General features: G+C 35.4%; 1 protein-coding gene across 2 annotated transcripts in view; it reads left to right on the top strand.

Annotated features, from left to right (window-relative positions):
- AK9 (adenylate kinase 9) overlaps nucleotides 1-12,110 on the top strand; it is a 56,596-nt gene that overhangs the window by 31,229 nt on the left and 13,257 nt on the right. The window contains exons 16-24 of one of the 2 annotated variants that reach the window (XM_027899508.1): nucleotides 1,988-2,194; nucleotides 3,176-3,306; nucleotides 4,285-4,497; nucleotides 5,084-5,335; nucleotides 7,009-7,127; nucleotides 8,363-8,582; nucleotides 9,767-9,829; nucleotides 10,585-10,794; nucleotides 11,565-11,783. In XM_027899508.1, the coding sequence (XP_027755309.1) occupies nucleotides 1,988-2,194; nucleotides 3,176-3,306; nucleotides 4,285-4,497; nucleotides 5,084-5,335; nucleotides 7,009-7,127; nucleotides 8,363-8,582; nucleotides 9,767-9,829; nucleotides 10,585-10,794; nucleotides 11,565-11,783 (1,634 nt within the window). The remainder of the gene's footprint in view (nucleotides 1-1,987; nucleotides 2,195-3,175; nucleotides 3,307-4,284; nucleotides 4,498-5,083; nucleotides 5,336-7,008; nucleotides 7,128-8,362; nucleotides 8,583-9,766; nucleotides 9,830-10,584; nucleotides 10,795-11,564; nucleotides 11,784-12,110) is intronic. The other variant, XM_027899509.1, reaches the window with a different exon arrangement.

Below are 12,110 nucleotides of genomic sequence, written 5' to 3'. Positions count from 1 at the left end.
AAGTTATATAAGGAAAAATAGTAGTAATGATCCTTTGATTTGTAAAAAATCGTATAATGTCATTGGAATAGACTGCATATGTTGTTATTTGTGTCCAAATCTGTTCCTGCTCTTTCAAACTCAAGACAGAAACACCAAGAGAATGGGAAAATTATAGCAAAATAGAAAATTGCTCCATCCGCTGCTGAAGGTTTTTCTTGCATCTTCATTTCTGGCAAGGGACAAACACAACTCTCACTATGTCCCAGCAAACTTATAGTAATATCAGACCATTGAAGTCATTGTTCTCAACTGCTTTTCTGTCTGTTAGCTTGAAGGCATTGATGTCAGACTTGTTAAACAGAACACAAAAGAAAAAATGGTAAGAAAAAGAAGAAAATCAGAATTGAAAATTATACGAGCGCAGGAAGTGGGAATAGCAGCAATATCACCACACTCTTGCCTACCACTATAATCCAGTGGAAGACCACTCCACTTATCTTCCTTGTGGAGGTGGTCAGGATACAAGGAGTAGGCCTTTGACCCTGCCAACATTTCTGGTGTAGATGGACCTTCATCCACATTATCTATTGACTGGCCTTCCACAACTAGGTCTCTGGATGTGGGATGTGCCAGTGCCTGTCACTGGTAACACTCTTTCTCGGAGTCCCTGATGCAACCTTTCCACCTCCTCTTGCAGCTCTGTCACCAGGCTGAGCTCTTAATACACCTGTTTGCACCTCACAGAGCTGTTCTCATGTTACCAGTGCTGGGGCTTTGTCTGGGTTACCATATCCATGCTGGTGAGTGCAGAGGACATAGCTTTCTACCCAGTGGTCACTGCAGCTAAGCTCCAAGAAGGATGATGGCCACCAACTGAACTCACCTCTTGAGCTCGTGGGGGGACTGTGCCCCCCTGTGTGCCTTGCCACACAAACTGCTGCACAAACTCCTGTGCCATGCCCCGGCTGATGCACCATGCTCTGTTTGCAGTGCTCCTGGTTGCTTGGTTTCCTAGGCTGCTTTTTGTGGATGTGACTTGCCTCATTTGTTAGTTTTGGTTAGAGGCATCATAGATTATCTTCAGTTGGCAGGGACCCACAATGATCATTGAGTCCAAATCCTGTCCCTGCACAGAACAGTCCCACAGTTGTAACTGATTTAAGAACTCTTACACTGCATGATTTAGTGTTCTAGCTCACTGCTTTGCCTTTATTAATTTAGGATTTCAGCCTTCGGTATCATCCTTCATATCCTTGATATTTACAATGGCCTTCTCTTTTACTCCTTTCTTCTTCCTTTTTCCTCTAAATTTTCTATTTCCTCTGCAATTTTGCTGTGTGCTGTAGTTTGCATAAATGAAGGTTTAATTCATTAATATCTGTATATTGAGATTATTGCCATAGAGAAATAACACCTAGTAGTATTATATTTCTAGTCCTGTAAAGAGAACATGCTCAACTTGAAAAACAACAAATACCTAACACAACCTGAATAGTCCACAACAGCTTCAGTAACTGAACCTGAAGCAGGTCAGAACACGAGGTTGCTTCTTTGCAGTGTTTGCTAGTTTTCCTGATCTTTTATTTTTTCTATACTTGCATGAGGCATGACTATATGGATAGCCTGTCAAAAGCCATTATCATTAAATCATCATTTTTAAATTAATGTATTCTATATTATATTTATTTGCAGAAAGAGTCATTATATTTATCTGAGAGACAATTTAAATAACCATATGGAAATACAGTTAAGCAATTTGACCTTGTTTATTTTCCTGGAGAAGGATCAGTATATACAACATCAACACAGTTAAACTGGGAGTTTACAAAGTGTCTTTGTAAAATGCTAATATAATAATTCATAAATACGGGAGAGAAGAAAAAATATTTTAAAAAAATATGCCACCATATTTGAGCAAAATAAAAATAATCCTAAAGCATAATTATAATTTTAAAATGTAAAACATTTTAGAGGAGCATTGCATATTATATGATTTGATTTTCAGAAATCACGCTACCCAAGTTTGCAGAGGATGCTTTTCCAGATACACAAGAAATGGATACAATTAAAAAGAAGATTGAACTTTTCATGCATGATTGGCAAACAGTGGAATCAGAAATCAAGAACTCATCTCTAGTTCAGGTTGTTGTTCTAGAGATCGCAGAGCAAACTCCAGAAAGTCTGCTCAGTCAAACAGTGCTGGTTATGGAAAGTAAGTAATACTGTTTACGTGATTGGCACTTAAACTGTCGAGAGGGATTTTGGAGAGCTTATGTGATGAATAAATTGAGGGTTAGGCTACACTCAGTTTGATATTACTAATGTGAAATGGCTCATGCTGTGTTCTGTGGGTCAGCTGAAAAGCAAAATAGCGGCCTTTAAGATAAAGGAAGAGGGAGGAATATGTATATTTGAAATATATATATAAAGAGAGAGAGTATGCAAATATGTACATAATAGGTCCCTAAACATTCTGACAGCACATTTTCCCAGTTACTTGGTCTGTCTGTTCATGTCAGGATACTGGTTTGAGAAATGGATAGATATCAAACGTTCACTTATGTACAGTATTCATTAGGTTAATGAAATTTCAGGGTGTGTACTAATCTAACCTACCCACCTGCACAGACTGTATTTCAAGACTGAATTTTACACTTTTTTTTTTTTTTCTGCAAAGTACATTCCTTCACTTGTGTGCTCAAATCTCTTAGAATTTTGAGCACTGGATAAATAATATTAATACTACATTTTTTTCTATCATTACTACAATGCAAGTATTTTATTAACCATAACATCTATTGTGCTGGCTTTATAATCAAATAAAATTTGAGTGATGATTTTTCCCACCAAATAACAACAACAACAAAACAAACAAAACCAAACAAACAAAAACAAAAACAACCAACTTGTTTAAAACAGTAATGGCCCTATCTGCATGTGCTTGTATAATACTTTTGTAATACAAATTCCCATTGAAAATACCAATTTACTTCAACCAAAAACAATCAGTAGAATTTTCATTTTTGGAGGAGGCAATTTCCTAATTACTATATCTGGGGAGAACATTTTGTTCTATGAGTAGAAGAAATGCAATATACAGTTGGCTTTATTTCCTTTCACATATGCACTTACTTTTATGGACAAAGAGGCACAAACAAATGAAAAATATTGAAACATGAAAAAACCTTTTCAGAACCTTTTCAGTATCATGGTTGGGAATTATCTGCTGAAGACTTAGCAGAGGAAGCAGAGGATCTGGCTGCTGAAGGGGAAAATGAGGTAGATGAAGAAGAAGTTGAAGAAGAGGAAGAGGAAAATGAAGAAGTAAGCATACCAGCTTTACCTATTTGTGCTTTTATTGTAACTCGTTTATTTTCAGTTTGAACATAACCCCAGAGAAGTCATATTTTGCACCTGATTTTTTACAATCCAGTTTAAGCATTCTTACAGAATAAACACAAGCATAAGCTTCAAGAACACTTTCATTATATTTCTATGTTTTGGCTGATAGTAATTTTACTGCAGCAAGAAGTTTAAATACATCCCGTGCTAATAGAGAGTTAATGTACCCAGTTTTGCCAGATGGCAAAGAGGGGTTTTATTAAAGAAAGAAATGTGAACTTTGATTTCTATCAGCTAACAATGATCTGTGAACCATCATGTAAACCTCAGAAGATGCAGAGTCCTAATGTGCAATCCCCTGTTTCATCTCAGCTATTGATAATTTTCACACACCCACTTTAATGAAATTAGAGGTTTAGCTTTGCCTTTCTTTTATTTTAATCCTGTATTGGAAGATTCCCATCCTCAAATTTCACAGTACAAGATATCCATATACTGTAGTAAAGCAGTACTGAATAGATTTTTTAGAAATTAATTTTATTGGATAAGTAATCTGACTTTATAACACAGCTCTCATTGTCCTTTCTGAAGAGGTCTACATTTAGAAGCAAGAGAAAATCAGTTTCAAGAATACAGTAGGAAAAGGTTTTATTATAGATACTTCCAACCTAGTTTTGGTCTTCAACAGCTAACTATGATATTATAATTTCAAATTTAAAATGGTAACTCTGTTCTCAGTAATTCTCTTGGACATTTTGTTTCTGACTCAGAATCTAAAAAGTCTGTATTTTCACAGATTTATTTATGGCTTACAAACTACTTTGAGAATACAATCCTCATTCAATCCTCATTCAATCCTCAGTTAATGTATTTGGCATTACTTTATCTGATCTACTTGTTCTACTTAATCTCAGTAAACTACTGAATTCTAACAGTTTTTGAAAATTTTCGTATTTTCAGGATGAAGAAACAATTAAGCAAAAGAAAAGGCACATGGGAGATACAAAACACTTTTGTCCAGTCAGTCTGAAAGAGCACTTTGTCCTCCACCCTGGACTCCAGGAACATGCAGCTAAATATAAAGAAAATATTTATTACTTTTCAACTTCTGAGTACAGAGATAAATTTCTGAAGAATCCTGAAGAATATGTGGCTCACAATGAACCGATACAAGTGAGAGTCTGAATAATTATTTAAAGTAGATAATAGCAGATTAAAATCACTATTTTCCATTCCAAATAATTATTTATTATTGCTGATTTTTTTTTACTAGGTAACAATATATTAGACAAGTCCTTGAAGGAAATAAAACATATGGTTTCCCTAGTGACTTTTTAGTGTACATTTAAATTAACACACTGAATTCATTATTCAAATATAGCAGAAAAGAGAAATATTATAAAGCCAATAAGCTTAAAATGTGATTAACAGATCACACATATTGGGGGGCTTTTTATTGTCTTTTCATTTATTTTTTTTTGTAAGTGGAAGAAGGGCAAAAGAAGGGAAGATTTACCAGAATTCTCTAATGAATTTTCATTTTGCCTTCTGACATCTACTATCATAGTGTATTTGTTCAGTGTTTCCAGAAAGCAGGTAGTCTGGTTGGAACAGCAATAGAAAGTCAGAAAAAACTAAAATGCAAAATTATGGACTGTTTTTGGCATTTTTTTTAATGATACTTTGGAAGTTAAAAACAGTAGGGGGGATGCATTGTATGCTCCAAAATGTTACAGAATATTCAATTTTTTTCCTATAGGCTCCTCCTTTACGGGTGTGTTTACTTGGGACTCATGGAGCAGGTAAAACTACTTGTGCACGACGGGTAGCTGAGAAATTAGGCATTTTTCATATTCAGTTTGAAGAATATCTACAGGAATTGATCTTACCCAAAACTAGAAAGAAAGTTGGGCCCCAATTTGATGAAGAAGATGACAATAAAATACCGATTCTATCAGAGGAACTAGAAGACTTCTCTCAGACTAAAACTGAGACAGAAAAAAGCAAACAGGTAATAATAGTCTTTTTTATGCTCATATACAAAATAACCATTTTCAGCCCTGCATAGGAATTTCTTATAAAATTATAAACGCCATCTCTTAGACGGTGTAATTTTCCTGAAGAACAAACATTTACATAAATGTTTATCAGGGGAGAATCGTAGCTTTTGTTAGGCAGTGATATGTTGGGGGAAAAAACCCACAAGCTTTTAATGCAAATGAATTCTTCTTTAGATAGCAATGGATATATGTGGTCAAGTTTCAACACAAGTACACAGCATATAAATATTTCAAGAAATGGATAGTATAAACAAACTGAAAACTACTTCCTAGACAATAGAAATAAGGATTTCTCCAACTCTCAAAGCTTCAGGAAGAAACGAGTTTCTGCATTACATTTTAAGAGCCTTTCTTTTTGGTGTGTGCTCTTGATACCTGCCATATTCCCTCACATTACTAGCTAGTCATCAAAAATCTTCAAACATTTCCTACTATGGGATTTAAGGAAGCACGCGGGAGAGGAAGCAGGCTGCAGAGGAGGGACAGAAACAACATTCAAGCACAGTATTAGGATGATGAGCACTCCATGGAAGTGTACACTAGTGAGGGATCTGAAGGGTAACCAGAAAAATTTCTGCAGAACAACAATAGTAAAAGGAGGATGTCAAAAATGTAAGTCTTCCACCTGGGCAGGTGACTTTTCAACACCAAAAAGGCTGAGGTGCCCAATGCCTTTTTTTACTGTGGTCTGTGGCCTTCTAGGTCTCTGTGTCTAATAGGGAAGAATGGGTAAAAAGTGATACTACTCACAACAGAATAGGATCAAATTTGGGATCATTTATGTAAACTGGACATACACAAGTCAATGGAGTGCATTCAGAGGTGCTGAGGAAGCTGCCAAAGGTGCATTCAAGGCCACTCTGTATTGTCTTGAAAAGCAGAGCAGGTCCCTGTTAACTGGGAGGTAGTATTCTGATGCAATAATACAAGAGCAGGTAATATTGGAAGCAAATGCTTCAACACAGAGGACAGATCAGAATCACGGATGTCAGAAAAAAAAAATCAGGTTTTCATCAGTTGAAATTTGGCAAATGAGTTTACAACTTGGTCATCATAGCCAAAAATATGGCAAGTGTTCCTGGCACTAATGGTTACGGCTGACTCTCACTCAGCTTTATTTCTTTGGTGTCAGTATGTCTGACACCAAGCCACTTCTGTTAGTAATTTTTCCTTGTCATCTTTATATCTGCAGGTAAACAGTCTTCTACATTAGTAATTTTTTTCTCATATTTCTTGTAAAGTACTTTATCTGATGGCATGACCTAAGCATAGCTGATGCAGTTTCAGTTCAGTTTAGAAATACATTCATTGGTCCATGCACAAAACTCTAGGGGACAATTTCCAAGACTGTGAACTCCCCAAGCTTGGTTTTATGTTTTATTAAAACTCATATAGCAGCAATTGCCCGAAATCTATGGCCTGACCTAAAATATATAATGTAGTATGGTGAAATGTGGGAAATTAATTTGTTTCTGACAGTTTAAGTCAAATGAAGACTGTACCTTACTTAGCCAAAAACCAATAAATGTGCCAAGTAGATATTTCTTTCTTTCTGGATTTTGTTTGTTTGTTTGTTCTCTTGGGGTATGTTTTTAATTTTCTGGGTGATTTTCTTTACATAAAGGAAGAGGTATTAACAGATGAGGAAGAGGCAATCAAGGCAAATCTAATGGATAGTAAGGAACTGCCTCCAGAAGTCCTTGATAACATTGTTGTTGATTGGTGGAAGAAAGAGCCATTCCGGTAACTGCAATTAGATTCTCTCTTTCTTTAAATAATCTTAGGAAGTATATCATCCATTTGGTCCACAATTGTAAATACCTATCCCAGAGATTATTTCAGTGCTCTTGTACTTTTTATGAGTTATGGTCTACCTCTCAGTCTTGGTTATGTTGTACTATTTTGACTGATATTTCAACATTTATATCATGTCTCATATGCTGTACACAGTTCTGGGCAAGCACACATGAATTGGATTAAATCTCCTAAGTAACTGAGTAGTTTTAATGGGTTTACAGGATAAATATGTAAACAAACCTTTTATATTTTCATGTAATTTTTATCCTGTCAGACCACAGGTCTCCAAATGGTGTAAAAACAAGGAAAACAGTTTTAGGAAAAAAAGAATGCACCAAGATTAAAAATTACCCAGCATTACACATAATGTTGTGGGATTATATTGTATTATATCACGCTGCAATACATTACATTAGACTAGACTATACTATACTATAATATACTATACTACACTGTGTTACACTCTTCTTTCACACAGCATCCAGGGCTACCTATTCTTCCTTCCACTCCTTGTAGCTTCTTTGGTTTTTTGCAGCTTTACAATGTATCCTATTTAGGTCTAAAGTAATAAAAATGAATATTCACTGCTTATCAACGCACATTCAGGCTTACATAACTACTCATCTAATTTGAAATTGTAAGAGGTTCAACAAGCCATTGAGCTTTCCAGGCATATCTGACTTGGGCTTAATATCTGCAGGAAGACAGACTTAAGTCACACTGAGTAGCAAATTTCTGATGCTATACTAGAGGAGAAATTGTGAGGCATTTCTGAAACATAAATTTTCAGGCACAAGGTTTCTTTGGCAGTTGTTACCCAAATAATGTTTGGGGCAACTTCTGTTTTTTTGAGAGCAGTACCTAAGAAATATTGGTTTTAGAGTTACACAAGCAAATCTGAAGACACAATTTATTTTGTTTTTTTTTAAGTTCTTTTAAAATAGAACTTTGCTCATTAAAACCTTGGAAGAAATTAATTTGTAAGTACATAATTAAAATACATACTGAAATATCAGTTTTACATTGTCAAAAGAGCGGAGCTGAAAATATTTTTTCATTTTACTCTTAATATATGCATTTAATATGGGAGGTCTTTGGGCTTTTTTCAAAATAATTACATGTTCATTATGTTGCACTTTAAACTACACTATGTAATGATAAATATCTCATTTTCCAATTAGGTCCACAGGCTTTATACTGGATGGTTTCCCTCGTACTGTAGATGAAGCCAAATATTTGTCAGAACGAGGACTCTGTCCTGACGTTGCAGTTTATATTCAAGTAGAAGACCGTGACATTCTTGACCGTCTTTTTCCTCCACGTCTGAAAAAATGGAAAGACAAACAGCAAAAAAAAAAGGAATATAAAATGAAGCTGAAGGACCTGAAAGCAAAAATGAGGGTAAGTTTTCAGACCTACATCTTTTTTTTTTTGGTCATTTCAACAGCAGAGGTCTAAATATAGATTTTAAAACTCCCAAAGCTGTGAAGAGCACATAGAGTAACAGATATGGGAGCCAGGAGACACAGTCCAACACATTCATAGCATTCCCAGGCTTACCATAGGAACAAAAAAAAATTTAGAGCTCCTTTCCTCTTCTATGCAATTAGTTTATGAAGGAGTTTAGGCACTTTGCAGCCCAAGAGAAGTAGCTGTCCTGCCAGACAAATGGCAGACTGACAGAATGCCAGACAACTGAAAAGTCCTGGACAAAAGGCAACTAGATGGAGGGAGTGAACAGGACCATAAAAAATCAAATACAGAGCTCATGCACTGTAATGTTGTTGCATCCCTGATTCCCTGAACATGTGCTGTTTTGTTGATCAGCATCTCCCATAGGCTGACTTCACAGGTACTGTATGGCGGGGGGGGCTGTTTTTCCATCTATGACAGTCTGCACAGAAATGTAATATCTCTTAAGCCACATTCTAGTGCTGTTGTGGCTGCACAGTCTCCCTTTCAAAGAAAGGTGCGTTTACTGTTGATGAAGTTACAAATTACATGAAGTAACCTGAAGCCTCTGTGCAGAGATTTACAACTGGTACAGCTAATATATTCAAGGTTCCTAACTTCCTATAAGAGTGAGATAAAGTACTTCACATGTACTATCAGAAAAGGTCTGAAAATAAGCTACTACAGAGCAGCTGAAACAGAGGAAGTTAGGACAATGGACTTTGGAACAAGACTCATACAGTACCATTAACAGCACACATTTAATACTGTCTTCAGTCACCCCTTTGCCAAATAACAGAAATCACCTATAAGTTTAGGAACTCTATAGTTTACCAGTAAAAATATTACTATATTTTCAGTGTGATAAGAACACAGTATTCTTTTCCCCCTCTAATCTCAATCTCAAAAGTTGCCAAATTAGTTTTACTAAAATTAAATTACGTTTGCTTAGTAGAGAGGTGTATCGGGTCTGCAAAATTTCAAACTGTAGGTAGTATGTTTTAAGATTCGAACCAACTGGAAACAGAATTTTAAGGTGGAAAGAACAATATTAAATACAGGCCACATTACCAATTCACAGAGAGCTTCTATTAGCAAATATCAGTCTTCTTACCTCTTTTTTTCCTTAACAGAATGAGAAGATTGCTAAAAGAAGGGAAGAACTTTTAGCAGAACGAAAACAAAAGAAGCAGGAGGTAAGAAAACAAGCTAATAAGGAAGATTTTAGATAGAACTGTTTGCATTCATACCTTAGAAATTTTTAGTCAAAGACTTCAGGACAATGTAGAACAGTAAAAATGGGATAGACTGTGAGAAACTTCTACTTTCAAAACTAATTTAATATGATGTTTTAATTTGTTGTAAAAACTATTGATTCATGAGGACTAAAAACAATTTAAAAAGAATTCTCAATATGCACTCCCAAGTCAGCAAAATACTTATGAATGTGTTTAATGAATCTAATTGGTGGCCATAAGAGTAGCCCCATTAATTGGAATTAGGCATGTGCCTTAAGTACCCGGTCAAATCCATGGTCAATCCAGAATAGGACTGCACCAGAATTTCTGCCCAAAGTCAATTACATAGTATATTTGTAAATGTATTAATGTACTACCTGACTGCTCAAGATGTTCTGTCAGCTACACTTTCAGTAAACGTGCTTGTTTAAAACAAAGTCCTGTCAAACTACAATACCATGTATGAAGAAACCCCACCTCTTATAAAAACTGCAGCTTTGACAATACTTCACTGTATGCACAACACAATACCCCTGCATTTTCTTCTGAAATAAGATTCCAGGATCTGCTAGATTTTTGCTTACAATAAAGGTTACCCCAAAATGAGGGGTTTTTTAATTAAGGATTTTTCTAATTAAAAAGGAGACAAGAATGCCGTATATTCCTTCATCTGTACCAGAGACATGAAACAACAAAATATTTTGCTTTTATAGGCTCTAGCAAATACGGAGAATTTTGAAGCCACTGAGGAGGAAGATGAGAATGAAAGTGAAGAAATTGAAGCTATACTTAAAGAAGAGTTTTTAGAAGAAGAAGAAGAAGAAGCAGAAGAAGAAGAAAATGAAGAAGATGTTGCTGAACGCATGCAAAATGAAATTGCAGAAAAGTTTGAATCAGAAGTAGAGAGATTACAAAGTGTACAGGTACTGATACCACTGCTTTACATGATACAAGAAGAATTTTCATGTTTATTTGTCACATTTAAAAGTTATAGTGCTTAAACAATTATGCTGCTGTACTCATGATCTAAATATGTGAGCAAGATGAAGGCTGTACTGAGAAGGCATAGACTTTAAAGAGTATGTAATTTATATGACTAATACCATACGGGGGAAAGAAAATGTTTGGTTAGGCCTACCCAGTCTTGGTGTCCTTATTTCCTTTTTGATAGGCCAGTTGATACAGGCAAATAAACTAGAGAGTTACAAATATATGAACAGTATTTCAAAATAATTTTTGAGATAAAATTCTTACTAGGCAGCTCTATTTTTTAATACAGTTCCTAGTAACATAATTTTCTTGAAATCAGTTACCTATGGTGAGGTAACCTCATCTAATGTTAGACTTCTGCAATGATAATGCCACATCTAAAGCAGTGAGCAGATGGGTGACCTTTGTTTACTGTGTAGTAAGTATCTTCAGGAAGAAGCTAATCATGATCTAGATTCTACCCACTGATCAGAGAGAAAGTTTACAAAAGCAGATAATAATATAATATTGTAATTGTGTGATACTTAATACAGACTGGGTAGTTTAAACTTCAGTGGGCATGAAGTTCAGTTCTCATCTCAAACCAAATTTTGCTGATTTATAGCGACATCCTTGATAGTTGACAGAAAATCTTGCTGTCAGTCTTTATTCTAAATCTGATTGTGTTTCTGATTCTAATATTTCATTATGTTTTCATAACCAGGAAGAACTTGAAAAATTATTAATACCACCAATTGAGATCAATGGAGGACGGAAGCCTCACGTCGTGTGCTACCAAGTGTATAGCAAACTGAGATCTCTAACAGAAAACCGTGAAAGCATTTTTGAGAAATGTTACCCAATCAGTTTGCCACTTGCAGAGAAGATGCTATTTCTCTCATATAAATTTCCAAGTTCTTTTGGTCAGTGGGATCCAATCAAGGTAATATTCTTAAATGGCTGAAGAATATTTTCAAGAGGTAACACTTTTTAAAAAGATGTTATGAGACAATAGCAATTAATACCAGAACTATTGAATGAAAACTACATTACTGAATCAAAATGACACCACTGAATAAACAAAAAATACAGCAAGCATTAATAATAAAAGGTGTTAGTCTCTTCAGTGTTGCAGCTAATTTAAGGCTGAGAGGCATTTAGTGACATTTGTTACACTATCATTGGTGACACAATTAAAGGTGGCATTGAAGCAGAAAGAAATGCCTATCTCTTACTGATACACAAACCCCAGGACAACAGAGGAGGTCTT

The sequence above is a fragment of the Empidonax traillii genome, unplaced genomic scaffold (assembly GCF_003031625.1).
Source record: "Empidonax traillii isolate 1590-97213 ecotype Southwest subspecies unplaced genomic scaffold, ASM303162v1 scaffold673:size468873, whole genome shotgun sequence".
Classification (NCBI taxonomy): Eukaryota; Metazoa; Chordata; class Aves; order Passeriformes; family Tyrannidae; genus Empidonax; species Empidonax traillii.
Note: the sequence above shows the minus strand (reverse complement) of the source record. Positions and strands in the feature narration are given on the sequence as shown.